General features: G+C 37.1%; 1 protein-coding gene and 1 long non-coding RNA gene across 3 annotated transcripts in view; one reads left to right on the top strand and one right to left on the bottom strand.

Annotated features, from left to right (window-relative positions):
- LOC121738957 (dipeptidase 1-like) overlaps positions 1–23,351 on the bottom strand; it is a 69,350-nt gene that overhangs the window by 17,187 nt on the left and 28,812 nt on the right. For both annotated transcript variants that reach the window (XM_042131245.1, XM_042131246.1), the window contains 4 exons: positions 17,392–17,524; positions 16,109–16,265; positions 13,168–13,222; positions 6,258–6,434 (listed from right to left, as the gene is read on the bottom strand). In XM_042131245.1, the coding sequence (XP_041987179.1) occupies positions 6,258–6,434; positions 13,168–13,222; positions 16,109–16,265; positions 17,392–17,524 (522 nt within the window). The remainder of the gene's footprint in view (positions 1–6,257; positions 6,435–13,167; positions 13,223–16,108; positions 16,266–17,391; positions 17,525–23,351) is intronic.
- Positions 2,087–12,433, top strand: LOC121738958. The gene is made up of 3 exons (XR_006037372.1): positions 2,087–2,408; positions 3,064–3,065; positions 12,423–12,433. It is a non-coding gene; the product is annotated as an uncharacterized LOC121738958 (long non-coding RNA).

Below are 23,351 nucleotides of genomic sequence, written 5' to 3'. Positions count from 1 at the left end.
TGATTATTATTATACCAAGTGATAATATTATTAAACATAATATTCTAACGTATTAAAAACTATAAACAAAAACATAATAACTAATAAGTATGATTAGTTCTATGTTACAATGAAGTAAAAAATAAAACGCCATCTGTTAAATCGTATTAGAACTAAAATGTTCATTACATCGATATATTTCTGGATTTTTTATAATATTATACATAAAATATATTTAAGATTTTTGAAATATTATTTTAATACACATCCAAGACCCAGGAACATTGAAAACTTTTTGTTCCGCCTGCGGGACTCGAACCCAGGACCCCCGGGATGAGCGCTGGCCACGCGCAATGCGAATTAATTTTCATCGATATTTTCATGGAAATAAGATATTTTCCCACATCAAAATGTAGCCTATGTCCTTTCTCAGACTCTACCATAACTGTGTACAAAATTTCATTGCAATCGGTTCAGTAGTTTTGGCGTGAAAGCGAGACAGACAGACAGACAGACAGAGATACTTTCGCATTTATAATATTAGTATAGATTGAGCCATTAAAAACTGAATTGAAGCTGAACATTTACTATACACACTACTTGTCATCCGCGCGTTGGGCTACCGCCTACCTGTTCCAATGTTGAATATCCTATTTAAAATAATCCTAAAACACGCACAAAGTTACGTTTGTAGCACTGCGTGAGGCGCCGCTTGTCCACATAATATATTTTTTAACACGATTTGTATTATTAGCTTCACTTGTAATCTTAATTTGACCCATTTCACGGTCCTCGATAAGATGAAATTTTGCATACATGGGTATCAAATGAAAGGATTTGCTGCCAGAAAAAAAGAAAAAAAAAATAGTCACGTGACTTAAATCCAACATGGAAGACATCTAAGATGGCGGATTGACTTAGTACGTGCTAAAAGCGTGTTTTATATTATATTTTATTGTGTCGCTTACACACATCGCCGTCTTGTGCCTCGTGCGTGTAGAGTACCCCTAAGTATTTACTATAACATACTATCAGAGAAGTCTATTCATAGGCAGGTGGCGGACTTACCTTGGTCGCGTTATGTCAAGCCCATCCGACAGATCACAGTTAACATTTAATTGACGTAATCCGACCAATTGACGTAGTTACGTCAACTGCCTATGAATCAATTTCTTCGATGGTAGATTGCCTACAATGTAGACCTGGATCCCAGAAGGATAAGACATAACTTACTCTCTGATGGATGAAACCATAGGTTATTAGTAGTGCCTCGTGTACTTAGAATACCTGCAAATTTGTGTAGCTCTAAGTGTGACACCTGGTCAGGTACCAGGAACCAAAGTGGACTTTTTTTTTATGAAATAAGGGGGCAAACGAGCAAACGGGTCACCTGATGGAAAGCAACTTCCGTCGCCCATGGACACTCGCAGCATCAGAAGAGCTACATGTGCGTTGCCGGCCTTTTAAGAGGGAATAGGGTAATAGGGGAGGGTAGGGAAGGGAAGGGAATAGGGGAGGGTAGGAAAGGGAATAGGGTAGGGGATTGGGCCTCCGGTAAACTCACTCACTCGGCGAAACACAGCGCAAGCGCTGTTTCACGCCGGTTTTCTGTGAGAACGTGGTATTTATCCGGTCGAGCTGGCCCATTCGTGCCGAAGCATGGCTCTCCCACGTATAAACTAAAAATGAGTCTTACTTTACTTATTTTCAAATGGCTAATATTTATATATAATTTGTAGATTATTGTTCTGAACTAGTATCATGTAGTGTAAGACACTTTTCAATGACCAAAACTATTGTAAGACGTTTTAAAAGTAACTTTGTTGCTATTTTTTTTTCAAAGGCATTATTTTTATTTTATAAATTAATATAACACCTTAGAAAACAATACGATATTGCAAGAATTTATTTTCTACTAGCTGTTGCCCGCGACTTTGTCCGTGTCAGCATACTGCATAGTATAATAACAAAGATGGACAATTTTCCCCTGTTTCCTTACCCAAAGGGTAAAAACGGGACCAAGATATTTCAGCCTGTCCGTCTGTCTGTCTGTCTGTCCATATGCAGACTGTACCTCCCCTTTCTAACGTGTAGTGAATATTATTAAAGTATGGATACAATTGAGTATTTTTTGTTCATATACCTAGTCAAGTGCCTACCTGTTAGACCCAGATCCCAGAGCGATAAGACAACTTACTATCACAATATGGATGAAACCTTAGTTTCTCAGTAGTTCCTTATGTACTTAGAATACTTTCGAATTTGTGATGCTCTACATGGAGCTATACTCACTCTCACTCACTCACTCATAATGTGTAAAAATGTCTGTCTGTCTGTCTGTAACCTCTTCACGCCCAAACCGCGTAACCGATTTTCCTGAAATTTGGTACAGATATACTTTGAGCCCTGGGGTTAAAGTATACCTATCCGTTTTTTCCGGATATTTTTTCGTATAAAGTATCATTATAATGATGATACTTTTTGTCTCGGATTTTTTTTGCGCAACGAAGTTGCGGGTGTTACCTCGTATTTAATAAAATATATTGAAATAAATTTATTTAGTGCATGCATAGATATCAGTTAGAAGAATAATAAATACTACTAGATGACGCCCGCAACTCGGTTGCGCCAAAATTTGTTTATCGCGCAGGAAGTGTACATTTTTCCGGGATGAAAGGTACCCTATGTCCTTTCCCGGGACTCAAAGTATCTCCATACAAAATTTCAGCAAAATCGGTCCAGTGGTTGGGACGTGAAGAGGTAACAGGCAGACAGACAGACAGATAGACAGACAAACACACTTTCGTATTTATAACCCGCCCGCCCGCAACCCTGCAACTTGATTTCACAAAATTTCGGGATCATATTTCCTAAAAAGTAAGGTATTTCCGTACCAAATTTCAGCAAAATTGGTTAAGCGGTTTGTGCGTGAAGAGCTTACAGACATACAGTCATTTTTACACATTATGAGTGAGTGAGTGAGAGTGAGTATAGCTCCATGTAGAGCTTCACAAATTCGAAGGTATTCTAAGTACATAAGGAACTACTGAGAACCTAAGGTTTCATCCATATTGTGATAGTAAGTTGTCTTATCGCTCTGGGATCCGGGTCTAACAGGTAGGCACTTGACTAGGTATATGACCAAAAAATACTCAATTGTATCCATACTTTAATAATATTCACTACACGTTAGAAAGGGGAGGTACAGTCTGCATATGGACAGACAGACAGACGGACAGGCTGAAATATCTTTGTTATCGGGTCCCGTTTTTACCCTTTGGGTAAGGAAACAGGGGAAAATTGTCCATCTTTGTTATTATACTATGCAGTATGCTGACACAGACAAAGTCGCGGGCAACAGCTAGTAGAAAATAAATTCTTGCAATATCGTATTGTTTTCTAAGGTGTTGTATTAATTTATAAAATAAAAATAATGCCTTTGAAAAAAAAATAGCAACAAAGTTACTTTTAAAACGTCTTACAATAGTTTTGGTCATTGAATTGTGTCTTAGACTACATGATACTAGTTCAGAACAATAATCTACAAATTATATGTAAATATTAGCCATTTGAAAATAAGTAAAGTAAGACTCATTTTTAGTCCACTTTGGTTCCTGGTACCTGACCAGGTGTCAACTTAGAGCTACACAAATTCGCAGGTATTCTAAGTACACAAGGCACTACTAATAACCTATGGTTTCATCCATCAGAGAGTAAGTTATGTCTTATCCTTCTGGGATCCAGGTCTAATGCTTTTTATCCGACTTCCAAGGAATTTTAAGATTGTTTCTGTATATTTTTTGCACTCACGATGTTTCCGCTAAAAATTAAGGCACGTCCCGTGTCATTAACTTTTCATGCTCTACCATAATGTTACTTTGTGTTCGACGCTATGACGCATTTTAACGTCGGACTTTTATAGCGAGTTTAATGGCCTGTCTTAGCTTCATCTCTCTTTTCATTAATACTACTTCATCAATCATCATAAAAACTTAATGCCATGATCGCTTTTCTTTTGGGCAAGCGGTAAAAAGCTGACAATATAATCGTGAAAAAACTGACAATATTTTCGACAAGTAGTTTATGCTAGGTCCTGTATTGTTTCATTTTTTTTTATGAAATAGGGGGGCAAACGTGCAAACGGGTCGCCTGATGGAAAGCAACTTGCTTCGCCTATGGACACACGCAACATCAGAAGAGCTGCAGGTGCGTTGCCGGCCTTTTAATAGGGAATAGGATTACAGGGTAGGGGAGGTAAGGAAGGCAATAGGAAAGGGTAGGGAAGGGAAGGGTAGGGAATTGGGCCTCCGGTAAACTCACTCACTCGGCGAAACACAGCGCAAGCGCTGTTTCACGCCGGTTTTCTGTGAGCCCGTGGTATTTCTTCGGTCGAGCAGGCCCATTCGTGCCGAAGCATGGCTCTACCACGTAAAACTTTCTTACGTCTAAATTCGTTTATAACGATGGTTTTGCACATTTTTCTATGATACGAATTAAAATTTTACTTTCGAGGCTCAAAAGGCTCCATAATATTTTCCGAATATTAAAAAATCTGTACGTAAAAAGATATAAAGAACAAACAGAGATACACTTTCTCATTTAAAATTTTCTTGTAGATTAAAAGTTACTTTAAAATATATTCATGTAACTTTGTAACTTCATGTGAAGTTACTTTGAAGAATAATTTAATATTATCTACCACCAAAAAGTTTTTAACACAATTGTAATCTCAATTGAATTTTACAATATTATCTCAACACTGTAAAGCAAATTAGTTGGACAAGACGGATGCGGGCGGAGATCCGATAGTTTGATCCGATTACGTTCGCACATCCGGCAGTGCCAACTTGCTCCGACTTCATAATCAGGCCGGATTTCATTTACTTACTTCAACGGGATTTCGGTTAAGTCAAAGATTATTGGACGAAGAAATTCGTTATTCGATGTCCGCTGATGCTGACAAACTTATTTCAACACTTTCAATCTTAGTAAGAGTACTTTTAGAGCTACGAATACTAACTTTTAGAGCATTTAATACTTACTCATAAATATTTTAATAGCACAAAAGAAACACGTGATTAAGGGGCCGGGTACCATCGAAATTCTCATACATACGTAATACCAAAATCATTTTCTCATACGAAAATATTTAACATGTTTGAGTTATTTTTCAGCTTAAAATAGTAATTACCTAGGTTCCTGCGTAAAAATTTACTACAAAATATTTAAACACTAAAAAATATATAAACAAATAGTAAATTTACCGCAAAATACTTTTAAAAGTTTACCAACATTTTAATGTAACAATTACTCATTTTTCCTAATAATTTAAGCAAACCTTGTAACTTAAGTATTTTATCATCTGGCTAATATATCTGGCTATACAAAAAAATCTACATATTTTTGATTTCAGATAATTTTTCCCGCCAAAAAGCCTCCATTTATGGAAAAAAGACAACTTTTAACTGTCACTTTCCTGCTTTTTCCGCTCATGTCTCATGTCTTCAATTGTATAAAAAAATAATCAATATAATTTTTCCATTTCCGTAAATTGATACACGTAAATCCTCAGCACGTGTCATATTTTTTATGGGTCGCGTCGGCTTGTTGTGTCTTAATTATAGGATCTTAAAGCCGCGCCCACGTCGCGCGTCGTGTCGACACAAATGTTGCTGTTGCCAACCATTCATATTATTATCGACTCAGGCAGAGTAGACAGAATTATATACGCATCACTTACATAAAACGTGATTCAAATTGACTTTTTTTTAATTGAACAGCTAAGCTCTATTTACTTTACAATGTTTCATTAGCAATTTTGATTTATGTACAGAACACATATATTGAATATACTACGAGGAAGGAGAAGAACTACTTTTTCAGGCGAAAAAATGCAGTTCCCAAACTAGACTTTATGTATTAGGTACAAGAGAAGATACACATTGACAGACGCAAGTCTGTCAATGTGTATCTTCTCATCATCGTCATCATCATCATCATCATCTCGACATCGCTAGCGGTGTCACCGTGTCAGGCTGCATGCATTGTAAGTTGAAGCACCTCGCGATGTTGTAACTTGTACTTAATATAAAATGCCTTAATCCTCAAGCCCCATAACTCGTAAGAGCACCGGTGATTGCGACAACAATAGAATACAATAGCATTTCCAAGAATCCGCGATCGGTACGCGGGTGCAATAGAATAAAAAAACAGGTACTTGAAGAAACTATTGCCATCGCACTTCACCCATTGCCATAATAAAATCCCTGAATACTCACCAAGGAATGTATGATATCATCGGGCACATTTCGCTGATGGTGGCAGAGGCTGTAGGCGGAGGAGTGGCTAAATATGACCGGTGCTTTGGACAGCTTGATGGCCGCTCTGGTGGTCTTCTCACCTACGTGGGAGAGGTCCACTATCATGCCGAGACGGTTCATCTCCCGGACCACTTTCTGTTGACAAAGAAACGGAATTCTGAGGATAAAATCCGACAGAAATTATGAGTAGAAATCTAGCACATTAATGAAAAGATTCTGTACACATAATATTATAATATAAAAGTTATGTCATTGTTTGTTATGCGACCTTAACTTATCACTTATCAGTCAAGTAATTTTTTTTATTTAGTCAGTTTACACTAATTATTATAGCTAAAACCTCAATATACAGAACGAACCAGTAGGTTGACTAGAAGAGATCTTGTTTATACGTGCGATTAATTAGTAGGCCATATCGGCCGTTGCTCAGCCGTTTGTATAGCATGCTTACAGCAATGCGGCGGTACCCGCACCGATTCGTCAGTTTGTTTGAAGCCGGTCTACTGGATAGTTCTGTCTATTATGCTAAAACGCACAGCACCAAAATAATATGTGTTATAATAATATACTTGTCAATACCACTAACAAAACAGTAACGGCGAAACTCGACCGCAGAGCGACTACTCCGACCGCTCAAGAATTGCGCAAGATTTCAGCGATTTCCGAGTAATGCGGATATAAATTTAGTATGGAAACTTCAGATCGCCATGCGGCAACCGCATTTTGCAGGCCGTCTCGACTGCAAGATGTGATCCGTCTATGGCCGGCCTAAGACTATTTTGTTATTAGTTTTGACAGATTAACACTATTCATATAGCACATATAGCTTCTATATCAACAGAGTTACTTAGCCCGTCTGTAAAAACCATAAGTAAATCAAATTCGCTGTTCCCACGTAGGTATAAGAAAAAATAATAAACAAGACAGTTTCGTTTAAAATGTGAAATTATATACAAAATCTAACAACCGCCAAGCATAGCTTAAAGATATTATTATGTGTTTATTAAAATGGGAAAACCCGGGCAAGTGCGAGTCGAATTCAAGAACCAAGGGTTCCGTGCCGTGAAATGGCTCTTTTAGTCTTGTTCTCCTTTTAAATATTTATATTGAATGTCATTTATTTATTATTAAAATAAAAAAAGCTAAGTATAATGTTCAGCACGAAAATAGGCTGACGATGATAATGTGTATGATATAATATCACTGATCTCATGTAATTTTCCCATAATATTATACTTATATCCTCGCAATATCCGACCACCATAAAGGTGTTATTGGTTGTGCGGTGTACCTCGTATTATGAGCTTACTCGAGCCTCTAATATGCTTGGGGTGTAAATAATAAATCTGATAATAATATCTTGGCGTCAATTCAGACTGCAACGCGCAACGAGACGCGTATAATAATAGCATTTCTTTTGTATTGAATTGGCAAACTTGCATTACGTCTAACGCAATTGAAGTCTGACAAATTCATAAAAATCTTACAAATTAAGAAACGCATCTACGCGACGCGTTGCGGTGAATTGACCCTTAGGGCCAGGCCACAAAACTGCGTTGCGGTGTCGCATCGTATAAAATAATCTACGACGCCGCAGAACGTGTAAATTTCCGATGTAAAGAGTGACATCGCATCTCATATAATATGTGCGATGTTGTTTTTGCGATACGACGCCGCAACGCAGTGCTGTGGCCTGGCCCTTAGCGCCTGTCCACACAGGCGTTGCGTCAGCGTTGCGTGTACACAGCGTATAATAGTCTATAAAGGGGGCTCTAGATTACAGATGGGTAATGGAAAAATTTCCGAAAGATAAGAAAAGAAAAATTTCCAATATATTTTTTCAATTTTTCAAATATTTTTCAAATATTTTTCGTAATTGAAATGTCAACCAATATTATGTATCCAACAATTCCTACCCAAAGGGTAAAAACGGGACCCTATTACTGAGACTTCGATGTCTGTCCGTCTGTCTCCAGGCTGTAACTCAAGAACGGTAATAGCTAGAGAGTTGAAATTTTTACAGATTATGTATTTCTGTTGCCGCTATAACAACACATACTAAAAACAAAATAAATTAAATATTTAAGGAGGGCTCCCATACAACAAACGTGATTTTTCAAACATTTTTTGCTCGGTATCAATGATAACAACAGGTAGGCACTTGAAATATGCACAAAATACTCAGCTGTATTTATACTTTAATAATTAATAATAAAATTTTAATAAAGTAAATAATTAAGAGGGGCTCTCATACAAAAAACACAATTTTTTACTATTTTTACTCTATAATGGTACGGAACCCTTCGTGCGCGAGTCCAACTCGCACTTGGCCGATTATTACTATTTACTATTTCATTTAAACTAATAATTTCAGTAAATAAATATTTTTCCATTATTTTTCCAATTTTTCAGAAAAATAAATTGAAAAATTTCCGAACTTTGAAATTTTTCGGAAAATTACCCATCACTACTCTAGATACACATCCTATAGTATAGTAGTGTAGTAAATATGGACTAGCAAGGATGTTTTGGCACATTGATGACATTGTCGTCAACTGGCACTCAAAAGACGTAAACTTAAGAGCCAGTCCACATGGCGCGTTGTATTGCGTTGCGTCGTCACAACGCACGATGTAGCACTGCCGTTTGATTATTTTATTCTTGATAATTTGCCAGTGGAAAAAATATCAGAACTTGGATATATTCAAGTTCTGATGCTTTTACCACTGGCATTTTTTTTAATATAAAGTGGGGTGTGGTATTAATTAATATAACAAGCCTTAGTTTTTATTTCGTGGAACTTTCGTTTCTTTAGTTGGTTGACGAATTCGGATTGGTTGTATAATTTATAAAATGCATGTTACCATGGCGCAACCCGGTGCCATATTGTTTAAACAATTGGAAGGAATTGTTATTTTTCAACCGGACAATTTTTTTCAATATTTAAAAAATTGAGTAAAAAATAAAAAAATTGAGGTGGAATAGTTTCCGGTACTCATGCGCCGACTCGTGCTGCACTATCATAATATTAATACGCGAACGAAAATCTTCTAAAAAGGGTTATTTTTACGAAAAATGGGGAAACGTAGGTGCATGAAATTTTGCACAATTATAGTTTATATGGTGAAGGAGTGCATCGAAATAATATTATTTTGAAATTATGCTTTTATCATACATTTTTTTAACAAATAAAACATTACACACACTACAACACACACACATGAGTAAAGACAGATTTTTGAGTGACAAACCTATACATACGAATTATACTCTTTTATTTATGGTTGAAGTCTGTTGACAACAAGTTGACAAATTAAAAATGGATCATAGTTTTTTTTATTGAATCTAAGATACTATTACGAGTATACAATGCTTACACGGCCAGTCTGAGATCAGCTAAGTCCCAGAGGCAAGAGTTGAAAAAAAAATGTTAAGTCAATATTTTTTAACCCCCGACAAAAAAGAGGGATGTTATAAGTTTGACGTGTCTGTCTGTCTGTCTGTCTGTCTGTCTGTTTGTCTGTGTGTGTATCTGTCCGTGGCATCGTAGCATCCAAACGGGTGGACCGATTTTGATCTAGTTTTTTTGTATGAAAGCTGACATGATCGAGAGTGTTCTTAGCTATAATTCATCATCATCAGCCTGCTCAGTTCTGGACAATCAGGGTTTATCTGGTTCATGAAAGGCCGTTAGCAACTTGTAGTTGTTTGATGGGTTTTATATTTCATTCTAGTTCGTGATATTTGTGAATATACAATATACGTATACACATAATAATGGAAAGTTGATCTGGTGCTGCAGCATCACCTGGTAATCAATAGGATATCCAACTCCTCGCCAACTAAGAGCAGAGGTTTCGTGTTTGGGTTCATTTTAATTGTGACAACCAGTAAGAAGTAGATAAAGTATAAACAGTAAATATTTACATGCTGCTGCTGCAGCATCACCTGGATTCTATAGGAACCGAGCTTCGTATGAACCCAAAGTGGAGGTTTCATGTTTGGGCTCATTTTAACGGCCTCATCGAAAAGGACATTGATAGATGGTAATCATGAGAATATGATTCTGTTGCTAGGAATTATTCTGCACTATAGTCTATAACCAACACAAGTTTAAAAAGTATGAAATAAAATTAAATTAAGAAATTTAAGAAAACCCCCGCCAAAACAACTTTAAAAAGTAATGAAATAATATTTACTGCCTTTAAGTTCAAATAATTCCTAACTTGTGTAAAGTAATATTTTGGTCCATAATTTTTGTCAAGGTGTGTCGGGGGACCGCTAATGTAGATGTTTAATTTCACTTAACAAGTTTAAGGATCAATTCACAGCGATCTGAATCGAGATAGGTAATCAGCGACTTGGCGGTTGTAAGTTGTACCGTTGTAGTTTACTTGGCGGTCCCCCGACACACCGTGACAACAATTATGGACTAAAATATTACTTTACACAAGTTAGGAATTATTTGAACTTAAAGGCAGTAAATATTATTTCATTACTTTTTAAAGTTGTTTTGGTGGGGGTTTTTTTAAATTTCTTAATTTAATTTTATTACAAAATATAGTAGTCCTAATGTCGTTGAAACTAAGGTCGAATTTCGACCATTGGGCGATCTCTAGTTGTATAAATTATACAACCAATCTGAATTTGTCAACAAACTCGTTACTCAGTGGCTGGAGTCATATTATTTCAGTGGACAATAATGTGTAGAAGTTATTGTCCTACACGGTATTATATTTCGATGGTTGTATAGAATGCGGTATAAAGTTTTCGGGGTATACCCCTAATCCCTATTAGTTTGGGTGTCCAGCTTTGGTTCACGTACAGCTGTTTCGAATTTCCTTCACCGCAAATTCGAACGTTTTGTTATCGTTTTCAATACTTACTCTATTGTTTCCAGATAACTTTTGTGGAATTACAATAGGAATTAATTTCAGATATAATATCAATATGACACTTTTTTCATGTTAAAATATGATCCAGAAATTTATTAATATGATAAAAATGTCCGTATCTAAAATCTGAATATAATTCCGGATTAATGCTTTAATAATTAAGGCTAAGGTAGAGCCGGTACAGGCTCCAGAATATAAATAAAAAGTTATTATATAATATATAATATTTACTTACTTCACGCTAGAAATTTCTGACAATTAGAATGGGCAAAGTATTTTATTTTATGTTACGAAAAATCTAATATAATATTATATAAGTATTCAAAGTAAACAAATTTTTTTTTTCAAAATAACTCAACTTTATGAAAAATATATTATGAAATAAAAACTGCTTTTTAGGGTTCCGTAGCCAAATGGCAAAAAACGATAGATTCGTTATATTTTCGTCTAGTTATAGATTCGTCATGTCTGTCTGTCTGTCTGTCCGTCCGTATGTCACAGCCACTTTTCTCCGAAATTATAAGAGCTATACTATTGAAACTTGGTAAGTAGATGTAGTCTGTGAACCGCATTGAGGTTTTGATATGAAAATGGAAAAAATATTAAAAATTTTAGGGGTCCCCATAGGTACCTACAACTGAAACAAAAAATTTTTTTTTCATCTGACCTATGCGTGTGGGGTATTTATGGATAGATCTTAAAAAATCATATTGAGGTTTCTTGTATCATTTTTTTCTAACCTGAATAGTTTGCGAGAGAGACTCTTCCAAAGTGGTAAAATATTATAAAATGTAAAGTGACAGCAACAAAATATAGTCACCCGTTTGCACTACACATAAAATTGCAACGATTTACATTATTTATTAGCAATTTTCACCGTACGTTACGCATGCATACGCGCACGTTCATTATGAGTATGGAAATATGCATGTGTATTGTGTAATGAATAATGATCCTATCTTTGTTCACGTATGACGTACATGGTATACATGTACTCGATAAGGTTGTGCTGTTGTGTGCAAACGAGCTACGTAGAAGCTAGGATCATAAACTGTATCCATCCATATCCATATCCCCACATTAGTGGGGTGTACTGTAAATGCGAAAGTGTGTCTATCTGCCTGTCTGTCTGTCTGTATGGACTGTAGTCTGTAGTCTGTATGTCTACTATCTTCAAGCCCAAACCGCTCAACCGATTTGGCTAAAATCTAGTAAGAGATACTTTCAGTCCCGGGAAAGGACATAGAATACTTTTTATCTCGGGAAAATGTACGGTTCCCGCGCGATAAATGAATTTTGGCACAACGGAGTTGCGGGCGTCATCTAGATTAAACATATAAAAATTTAATGGTTATTAATTATTATGTATCTGTCTTCTGTAATATTTTTAGGACGCTCGCTTAACACACTATTGCAATATAAAATATTTCTTTATGCGCATTTTCATGAGTTTTATATACTTAGCAATAGTCTATCATAAGAGTGTTGTGTATCAAGTTATAATATTATAATAATATTAATTTAATATACTATGTATGGACGCTTCACACCAAGTCAGTCTGGCCCGTGCTACTTAGTACACCTGTACCTGTAACACAAGTCCTTCAGGTACTTACCTGAAGGACTTGTGTTACAGGTACCACACAACGGAAGTATATTTAATACTTTTATACTAAATATATATTTAAGATTTTTATTATATAACTCACATATTTAATACACATCCATGACCCAGGAACTTTTGGAAACTTTTTGTTCCGTCGGCGGGATTCGAACCCGCGACCCCCGGCTTGAGCTACCAATAAGCCCACCAACTGAGCCACAGAGGTCGTCAAAGTTAACGCTAACCTTTAGTTATGACAGCTATAACAATTATAATCAGAGAAATGTCCAGGAACTCATAATTATGTAGCTCGTATGCACAGCTTAAGAACGTAATTTCGACAAAATATACAAAAGTTCTATCTTCTTACCTCTCCGAATTCCGTCAGTCCGTTGGCAACAGGCGCTTCGTTGGAGGAATCGGCCCTATGAAACAACAGACAAATAAATACGGTACACAACATTTTACAGTCAGCAAAACTTCCAGAAGATAAAAAATACTGTATTTTAAATATTATTTTAGCAACTTGAAGCAACAGGTTCTCTATGTAAATTAAATTTAACCCTAATCCACCAGAAATTTTGCCGACCGTACCTTTATGGTTTTCGCTTTTATTTCGCGTTGCTTTTGTATAGAGTACGTGGAATGTTTTTGATATTATTTTTAACAAAAAATTAAAACCGACTTCCAAGGTAAAAACAATAATAACATCCTTATAATATGAACTAAAAAGTATTAAATAATTTTTCCTATCTAATAGTGCCTTTTTCCGAATTCGGCTAAACCTCAACTATTTCTGTACTCAATCTTCATCATTTTGAAGTCGGTACCAGATAGCTGATTCTTTAGTTCTCTGACAGAATATTAGAAACTTTTGCAACTGGCACCGACTTCAAAATTATTTTCGCCATACTAACAAGGGTCACATTTCGGCCTGTCATTCGACAGGGGTTGATTCTTGAGAAAAGTTTATCCGAGCTTTTTTGCTCCACTTGGTGCCCCCTATCGATTGGTATATTCAAAAAGGGTGGTTATAAGAGGTTAAAATTTTGACGAAAAATTTTTCTAAGTATTTTTTCCATAGTGCCCCGTTTCCTTCAGTCCAACCCAAATGTGTGCCTTACGCTCTGGAGTAAAGGGTGAATTTGTTACTTATGTTCAATTTTGTGGTACATGAAATATTATGTATTTTGAAACAACATTAAGTATATTTTTTATATTAAAATCGCTTTGAAATATACCAAATAAATAAGGACATAACGTGATGATATTTTATGGTGTTGTGTGTATATTGTATCCATATACAACCATGTGAGTTGTGACATTGGTGACCCTGACATGGTAGTGATGATGATGATGATGATGATGAGGAATGTAATTTGCATAGTAGCATATGCTTTCAGTTCTTAAAACAACGCCTAAACCCCCAAACTTGTATCTATAAGGAATCCGGAGTTCTCATAGTATCTTCGGAACCATAGTATACCTTGGTGTAAAATCTTGCGTTTTGGTAGCATATGCTTATGATGCTTCTCATAAAACCAAAATGACCATATGTTTCCATATAAATTTTGAGGAGTTCCCTCGATTACTCATGGATCCCATCATCAGATCACCACTTTTGTGAAAATGGGACCAAATTGGAGTGAAACCTAATATAACAAAACAAAAATTTTGAAAATCGGTTCACAAACGGAACGTTTATTTGATTTCTCTTGTAACTTATTGCACTTGATACAAGAGACACCGTAACAAGATACATAAAGGAAATTGCATTCTCTGGCAAAATCAGCTTTAAATTTTAACTAACGACGCCCTGGCTTCGAGCCGATGCAGTGTATTACACAATATAACTCTATTTACTGCTAAAAGTGCATTGAAATCAATACAGAGCATATTATTTATAATACATGTTTAATGTTACAATGTGATTTACCTAACTAAAATCTTTATAATATAATATTTTATTAATTATATTCATACTATAACTATTTATTGAAAATATTAAATTTGTTAACTGCCGGCTGATTTAATTTAAATTTAGAGCAAACGAAATGTATTTTTTTAACATTCAAGTTCAATATGCGATACAATGCCCTATTCAAAATTGAGCAAATTTAGAAATGTATCTACGCATCGCATTGTGGTCTGAATCAACCCTAAGAGCCTGTTCACACGAGCGTTGCGTCGACGCAGCGCTGCCGTGACGCATAGCCGGAGGCCGGCCACACGGGCGCTGCGTCATCGCAGCGTTATTACGAAGCAGTCTTTACGTCAACACCCCCTCGCGCTTCGTTTCGGGGGCTACAATCCGTTATGTGTGCGTTGCGCGCTGCAGCTGTCACGATGCAGCGCGCCGTGTTGTTTACACGTTGCGCTGCATGGTGACAGCTTGGATATTTGTATGTAAAACAACATAACGCCAGCGCTGTGTCCACGCAACGCTGACGCAACGCGCCGTGTGGACTGGCTCTGAGTCAATTCAGACCGCAACGCGACACGTGGATGCATTTATTTTGTACTGAATTGACAGATTTCAATTGCGTGAGACGTCGTACAAATCTGTCAAATCCATACAATTTTAGAAATGCATCTAGGCGTCGCGTTGCGGTCTGAATTGACCCTAATATTGACAATGACGCATTAGCCCCAAACGAAATAGTTATAATTTGGATTGTTTGCGAAAATCCCGTCGAATATAACTTCATTTACCGCCGATTACGATCTCCATAAACGTCGATGTGTAATAACAATTGAACATTACTGTTATTGGCCAGGGTATTCCCCGTGGCAGCTGTCAAACCGAAATATAATCGCATAATCCGATTAACGAATATCAATAATCATTTTGTACATGAACATTGCGTGAATTTTATATTTGCCTTTGTTACAGTTAATATTTATTTTTGTTAATGATTTTAGTTTTTTACCTGCAAAGACAGCACTAGGTATTACGACTACAAATAACTAAATTTTTGTAAAACTATGTTCCATAAACGCAAAGCTTTGGCGCAAATTCGCAACTCTTAGGAAAAATAACACACACATTAAAACTTCATACTGAAACTGAGTTATACACACGCGAGTTTAAATACTGCATTGTTTAGCTATTTCTACCAGAAAGCACGCTAATACGTACGATCGTGTGTTTGTGATGATTTTCTTGTGTTTAAAATGCGTAGTTGAGTATGAAGATGATAATATTATATTACTGTATACAGTTCACCATTCACGTTGTGTTTCAATATGAAGTTTCGTGTCTTACAGTTTTGTCTACAGGGAAATCGCCGGTAAAGTTCGCGAGCACTTACCAGGGTGTGTTGCATGTGTGCGTGAGGGTCATGTAGCGGACACCGAGCTGGTAGTAGCTGCGGAGTACCCCAAGGGAGTTGCCCAGGGAGTGCCCCCCCTCGATGCCGATGAGAGACGCGATCTTGCGGGGCCTCGCGCTATGGGCCTCCAGAATGTCTGCCGAAATATTAGAAATTAAAAAAAAAAGCTATAGCATAGTTTTTATCCCGACCTTTCATCAAAATCAGTTCAACGGCTTGAGCAAGAAGACCTCAAGGACAGAAGGAACTTTATTTACCACGTACCTAAACACTGCCTCGTCACGTCGCAATGTAAACCGACCCGTCGTTCATAAAGCGGAACATAATATTAAGTTTGCTCAAGAAGACTCGAAGTTAAGAAGTTTTGGCTTCCGCGAAGCGTGAACAAATTAAATTGAACAATTGTATAGGAATTATACCGGAGTGATTTGAAATAATACTTAATCAGTGGAAGTTGAGAGACCGAAGCGAATCTAATGGGAATACAGTAGGAACTTTTTGAATACAAAACTTGGTGAATAGTTAATCAAGCGTCTTATTACTTTCTTGTTCTCTTGATAACAATTTTTTGTTTCGCAAAATCCAAGATATGAAATATAAGAATTAACATAATTAACCTCCTATTTTTTGGAAGTCGGTTTTTGAAAGTTTTTTAAGTGAAAAGTAATTTAGCAGCGTTTTCCACTTTTTTGAGATTAGTAAAATAATATACTAAACTCGCGTTAGGACTTAATATATGTGACCTAAATAAATCCTGATCGGAAATTCGTGACACAAATGTCTACCTTCATCTTCCTACGCCGCGTTACGCGTATAATACAGGCGATGTCATTATGAGTGAAACAACTGAATGGTGTTCAGTATTCAAACTCAAACTCAAACTCAAAATTTTTTATTCAGAATAAATTTTTTCAAATATTCTCTGAACGTCGGGGCTACACAGATGCCTACCACCGGTTCACCAGTGACCTGTCACCACCGAATGCTGCTTACTTAGACTGGCCATAGACGGACTGCAAGTTGCAGTCGGGACCGGGGCGGACGCTTTGAAATTTGAACCGATCGCTCAAGAACTGTCCGTGTATTGCGGATATGAATTTAGGATGGAAACTGCAGCCATGCCGCAACCGCATCTTGTAGTCGGTTCTCGACTGCAAGATGCGGTCCGTCTATGGCCCTCTTTATGCTATCGCCGTAGCCCTTTTCAAACGCTGAAATATTTTAATCCCTATATTTTTAGCATTAAGGTCAATGTCTCTCACCAGTCACAGACGTAGCCAGCTTCAATTGCTGAGGGTACTTGTCCACGAGGCGTCTGATGACGTCGATCTGTTCCAGGGTCAGTTGAACTGCGTCCTTGTTCTGAGCAGCGCACGGCACGAAAGCTGACCAGAACTGAGGAATAATATTGTTTTTAGATAGGGTGTGACAAAACAAAGTGTCATACTTTAGGCTGTGAAAGTAGCAGCGCTAAAACAGTTTAAACTTGCATCGTCACAATAATTAGCAATAGCTTTGCGATTTGTGACTTGCGATATCTTTACTGCCTGTTGCCTGTTCCAAATTTAAATCGCTCATTTATTAAAAATGTTTTGCGAATCGCAACGTGAATTGACCTTTACAGTTAAAAAAATATTGATAAGCAAAGGAGATTTGAGACTGTTAAGAAAAGCAAAGTATCAGAATAATCCTTAGTGTAAAGCCCAGCTTAAAAACAGATAAGCCGGGCCAAATGATAAAGTACGAATATGTGCTATGAAGCGGTAGGTATAGTAGAGGCAAGGACTGCCATCACTTGAGTCCATATTTAGCTTCCTAGAAGCGAGGGTCTTAAAGCTATCGTCCATCGATAAATATTTATCTATGTAAATGTTATTTGAGACCATCGAAATACCGTACCACGGAAGAGTATCTGAGTCAATAAGTACTACGTTCAATGAAATTAATTATTGATTTTATTTATTTATTTAATTAGGACACCAAACAGTACGTATACATCAAAATATTATTAAAATAAGCATATTAATTATTATACATTTTTCTAATGCATGTAGGTCACCTTAGCAGGTGACACAGCCTTTATAACCAAATCTCCACAAAAAATTGCACACCAAGGCATACTTGGAGCGGTTGTAAAAATAATATTATATTACTTAGTCGTTTTTTCGTCCGCATACAGGTGACAACATACTCCTCGCGTAATCCACATGGCAGAAAAACGCCCACAATTGTAAACTTTATCTACGTGTTTATGACATAATATTATTATTTAATTAAACTGGAGTAAGTATTAATTATTATTTGAGTGATCCAATGTTTGAGTTATCGTTTCATACTTTGTTATTATATTATAACAAAGTATTTTAATAATAATAATATTTATTACTTATTAAAATACTTTGTTATAATAGAGAGACTCAAGTTATTCTAATATCCGCAGAACATTACCGAAGTTAATTTAAGAGTGTATTTCAATATCCACCGGGCGGCCGTAATAAGCTTTTGTTTTGTGTTGTTTTCAGTTAAATTATTTACCTCAAAACGAATTTTAGAGCTTAAATTATTCAACGAGAAACCCTTGTTTGATGTCGCTTAGCAACTTTGTAAACCTTTGATTTATACACAGGTATTTAATTTGTATTATCTAATATATAAAATTCTCGTGTCACAGTTTTCGTTGCCATACTCCTCCGAAACGGCTTGACCGATTGGTCTGAGAATCGGCCAACATCTATTTTTCATACCAAAAAAAATATATATGGCAAAACAACGTTTGCCGGGACAGCTAGTAGAATATAATATCAAGTATTCTCAAACAGACATGAAAATACAAACGTGTGAAACGTGTGAAAATAGGGTTGCAAATGAATTAATAATAATATTATGTGTCTTTATAACCGCGCACAACTTTAACATAGTAAAAGGAGGGGAAGTAAGTTATCTTCATACAAAGGCACCGCGCGCTGCTTGTATGTGTGCGCCATAGTATCAATGCGTCGTCACACGCCACACAACAAAATCTCGGCGAGTTTTACAGGCTGGTACCGTCGAGATTTTGTTGTGTGCCGTACGTGGCGACGCGCGCGACGCATTGATACTATGGCGCACACATACAAGCCGTGCGCGGTGCCTTTGTATGAAGATAACAGTTTACTTCCCCTCCTTTTACTATGACTTTAACGTCCGGTTTACTATCCGGTTTACGGTCCAGTGGATTTTAATAATAATCCAGTGACCAAATCCAGCGCTAGATTGCTTCGCTGGATTGAATGCAATAATAATTAATCCATTCCAGCCCTAGTAGAGCAAGTGGCAAGCGATTATCGTAAACGCTAAAATGTATGCGATTTGACATAAGTCATCGCTTCGCTAGCGAATACTAATGTCAGGCGTTTACGATAATCGCTTGCCACTTGTCTAGGCGCTCAATGCAGTACCCGTTTACATTATTCCAATAGGAATCCTGCACTGGATTGGATTACTGGATTGGAATAATGTGAACCGGTCATAATATCAGCGCTTATACCTATTACCAATAACGTGTTACCGTCTGACCAATAGAGTTTCTTCACGCACACGCACTCACCCCGCTCACTCCCCACCCCAACCCACCAAACAGACCATAAGGGTGGATTTGGTGAAGGCTTCACCGCGAGATGATCAGCAATAATGTATGTAAATAGCAGCGCGACTGCTTGGAAACATTTTCTAAGTTTGGTTAGGACAATGCCACCTGATCACCTGATTGTCTGACAAGTAAGATGATCCATGCGTCGGATGGGCATGTAAAAAGTCGGTCCTGCGCCTGATCTCTCGCCAGTCGTGTCGGTCTTCCGTCCCACTGGTTTATGAGAGTAAAGGAATAGTGTACTGCGCACACACTTGGGCACTATAAAATTACTCCTGCGTACCTGGCGTGGTTTCAATGAAACCGGCCACCGTCACCGAAACCGTTGTGGGGGGTATTATCTATATATTAATACGCAAGCGAAAAACTTTGTATCCCTTTTTGACGTAAAATGGGGAAACGTAGGTGTAAATGTAGGTGTGAATGAAATTTTGCACAGTTACAGTTTATATGGTGAAGGAGTGCATCGAGCTAATATTATTTTTAAATTATGCTTTTATCATACATTTTTTTAACAAATAAAACATTACACATACCACAACACACACACTAGGAAAAATGACAGATTTTTGAGTGACAAGCCTATACATACGAATTATACTCTTTTATTTAAGGTTAAAGTCTGTTGACAACAAGGTCACAAATTGAAAATGGATTATAGTTTTTTTTTTATTGAATCTTAGATACTATTATACTCCACTCGGGCTAACTTGTCGCTAGCGGTCATTGACTCCCTGTCAAAAACTTGTGATTTTCCATATAAACCGCGATTGACAATGAACTGTCAGATATTGTCAATCGTGGTTTGTATATTATGGAAAATGACAAGTTTTTGACAGGGAGTCAATGACCGCTAGCGACAAGTTAGCCCGAGTGGAGTATAGACAATGCTTACACGGCCAGTCTGAGATCAGCTGAGTCCCAGAGACAAGAGTTGAAAAAAATTTGATAAAGTCAATATTTTTTACAAAATATAGGTAGTAGTCTTAATGTCGTTGAAACTATATGGTATATATATATACGAATTTCGACCATAGGGCGATCTCTAGTTATTATTATTACTCCTTGCTTTATGGTTAAAGTCTGTTGTGAAATTAAAATAGGATTGTTGTTTTTTTTTTATTAAATCTGAAATAGTCAATACTTTAAACGGGGTTTAGGCATGATGACTATTTTTTTTTCTTATCGATAATTGAAAGACACTTAAAAATAGAAACATCGTTGAAAGAATGACTGATAGCTTAAAAATTCACCAAGATAATATGACAATTCAAATATCTCATAAAATAGACCTGCCCGAAACGCTCCATACAAAGTGCTACGAAAGTACTATGACGTCAGTCTTTCGTAGTTTGTACGCATCGGGAGACAACTTTGTTCGACAGGTATATTAAATATTGCGTTTATGAACGTGGTTTTATAATAAAAGTTGCTTTTAATTGCATAAGTTATCGAATTGTATACAAATATTCAGAAAAATTTAATTGAAAAAAAATTCGACTTAAATATCCAACTTTGAAGGCGCATAAAAAAAATTACAAATGCTATCAAGCTGAAATTTTGGAAACACTTATTTTTTACCGTGATTTCTTTATTTTATTAACAAAATTCGCTAATCTTTGACCTTGTCATCATCCCTATTCAATTTAAGGTTGAATTTCGACCATTGGGCGATCTCTAGTCAGCTATTAAATAATAATGAACTACATAGAATTATTGGGCTCTGGAAAACGTTCCCTTACCGTTTTAATATCTGATCAATTTACGTCCGAATGAATTTCTCCCGGAAATTAAAATGTAATTACTCATTCGAACAGAAAAGTTAATCAAATTCGTTTTCTTCTCTCTTACATAATTTTAATTAATTCATTTTTAGCTTTTGTGTTCCGTGTCCATTCGTTTAGAATTCTAACTTCAGTGGATTAGGCACTAAATAAGCATACATAAGGAAGAAATCGCTGTTAGCAGTAAAACCGCCTTTTTCTACAGTTTCTTTTATTGTTTTTATTGTAAAAATTTTACTTCTAAGGGTCAATCCAGACCGCAACGCGATGCGAGATGCATTTCTAAATTAATATGGATTTGACAGATTCGCAAGACGTCTCACGCATTTGAAATCTATCAATTCAGTACTTTAGTAAGGTTGGCTTTAGGGTCAATTCAGACCGCAACGTGACGAGGCGAGGCGCAACGCGACGCGACCTAAATTTGTATGGATTTGACAGATGTCGTCAGCGTGAGACGTCTTGCGAATCTGTCAAATCCATATTATTAAAATAGGTCTGAATTGACCCTTACAGTGACGCCGCTGACGCGTGCCGTCCGCGCTGGTGGTAAGCGCGGCTCGCAAGCACGCGGATGACCCGCTCAACTATAAAACGAGTTCAGTTCAGTGCCACGCGGTTTGCCATCTCGTACAGTCGCAATGAGAAAAGCGCGGCCGAAACACCATCCGCGCGGATGGCCGCGCGGTTTATTTTACTATGTAAAGATCTAACGTACTCAAAGCTCGTGGACCGCGACGCTTACCAACCGCGCTGGTAGACTCGTCATTATATAACCACACTAATGCATCTACGCGTCGCGTTGCGGTCTGAATTGATAATAATTCCTAAGTTTCTATTAATAAATGGACGTTTAGATTCAGCCTCTACCGCTGCTCCTCGCTGCTGGCAATATTGCCCTGAATACTTCTGCGGCAGTAACGACGCGTGTGAGCGTTTACACAAAGCCCTCTGCATACTTGCCGCGTCGGGCAGCGGCAGCGGCATGACGAGTGGCAGCGCGAGTGACTATTAATTCTAGCCCACTTCCCTGCTACTTCCCTGTCCACTTCCCTGCTACTTCCCTGTCCACTTCCCTGCCCAACAAAGCTAAATAAAAACGACGCATAAAATAATTTTATTGCACACAAAACCATAGGGCCAGGCCACAACACTGCGTTGCAGTGTCCCATTGCAAAAACAACCATAGAAAAGCATGTAGTTTTTCTTTTCTTTGACTTAGTAGGGTAAGAATGGCGACATGGAATGACGATTTAATGAAACCCAATTTCTTCCCTATTGTTATTAGAGTAGATATTAAGCTAGTAAATGTATAGGAAATTGACTACAGCGAACCAAACAACAGCTGCAAAGTTCGACTGCATCCTCTATCGCTTGCACTGACATATTGCATAGTTAATTAAATTTTCCGAAGTGTACCTATATTACAATTTACAGTATTGTAAACCTCTTACAAGGATAGTACTTCCTAGCTGTAGCCCGCGACTTCGTTCGAGTCAACACTCTTTAGATAATTTTCTCCGTTTTCCCACATTTTGGACTGATTTAGGCCTACCTGACTGAACTCGTTTTGTGTGTACACGAGTGCGCAGATCGGCCTGCTATCAGTCTGACCGGAATCGATTCGCCTCTCCGTATATTGGGGCTATAATAAACGCTGTATAGGTGTGGTACGGCTGGTACCTATACATCCGCATTGTTCTTCTGTAATTATTGTTGAATAGGCGAATTAATTGTTCTTTATTTGCACTGTAATTTGAATTTTAATCATATTATCATTATTGTTCATTACCATTAATTACTACGAATT

This window comes from Aricia agestis, chromosome Z, assembly GCF_905147365.1.
Source record: "Aricia agestis chromosome Z, ilAriAges1.1, whole genome shotgun sequence".
NCBI lineage: Eukaryota > Metazoa > Arthropoda > Insecta > Lepidoptera > Lycaenidae > Aricia > Aricia agestis.
Note: the sequence above shows the minus strand (reverse complement) of the source record. Positions and strands in the feature narration are given on the sequence as shown.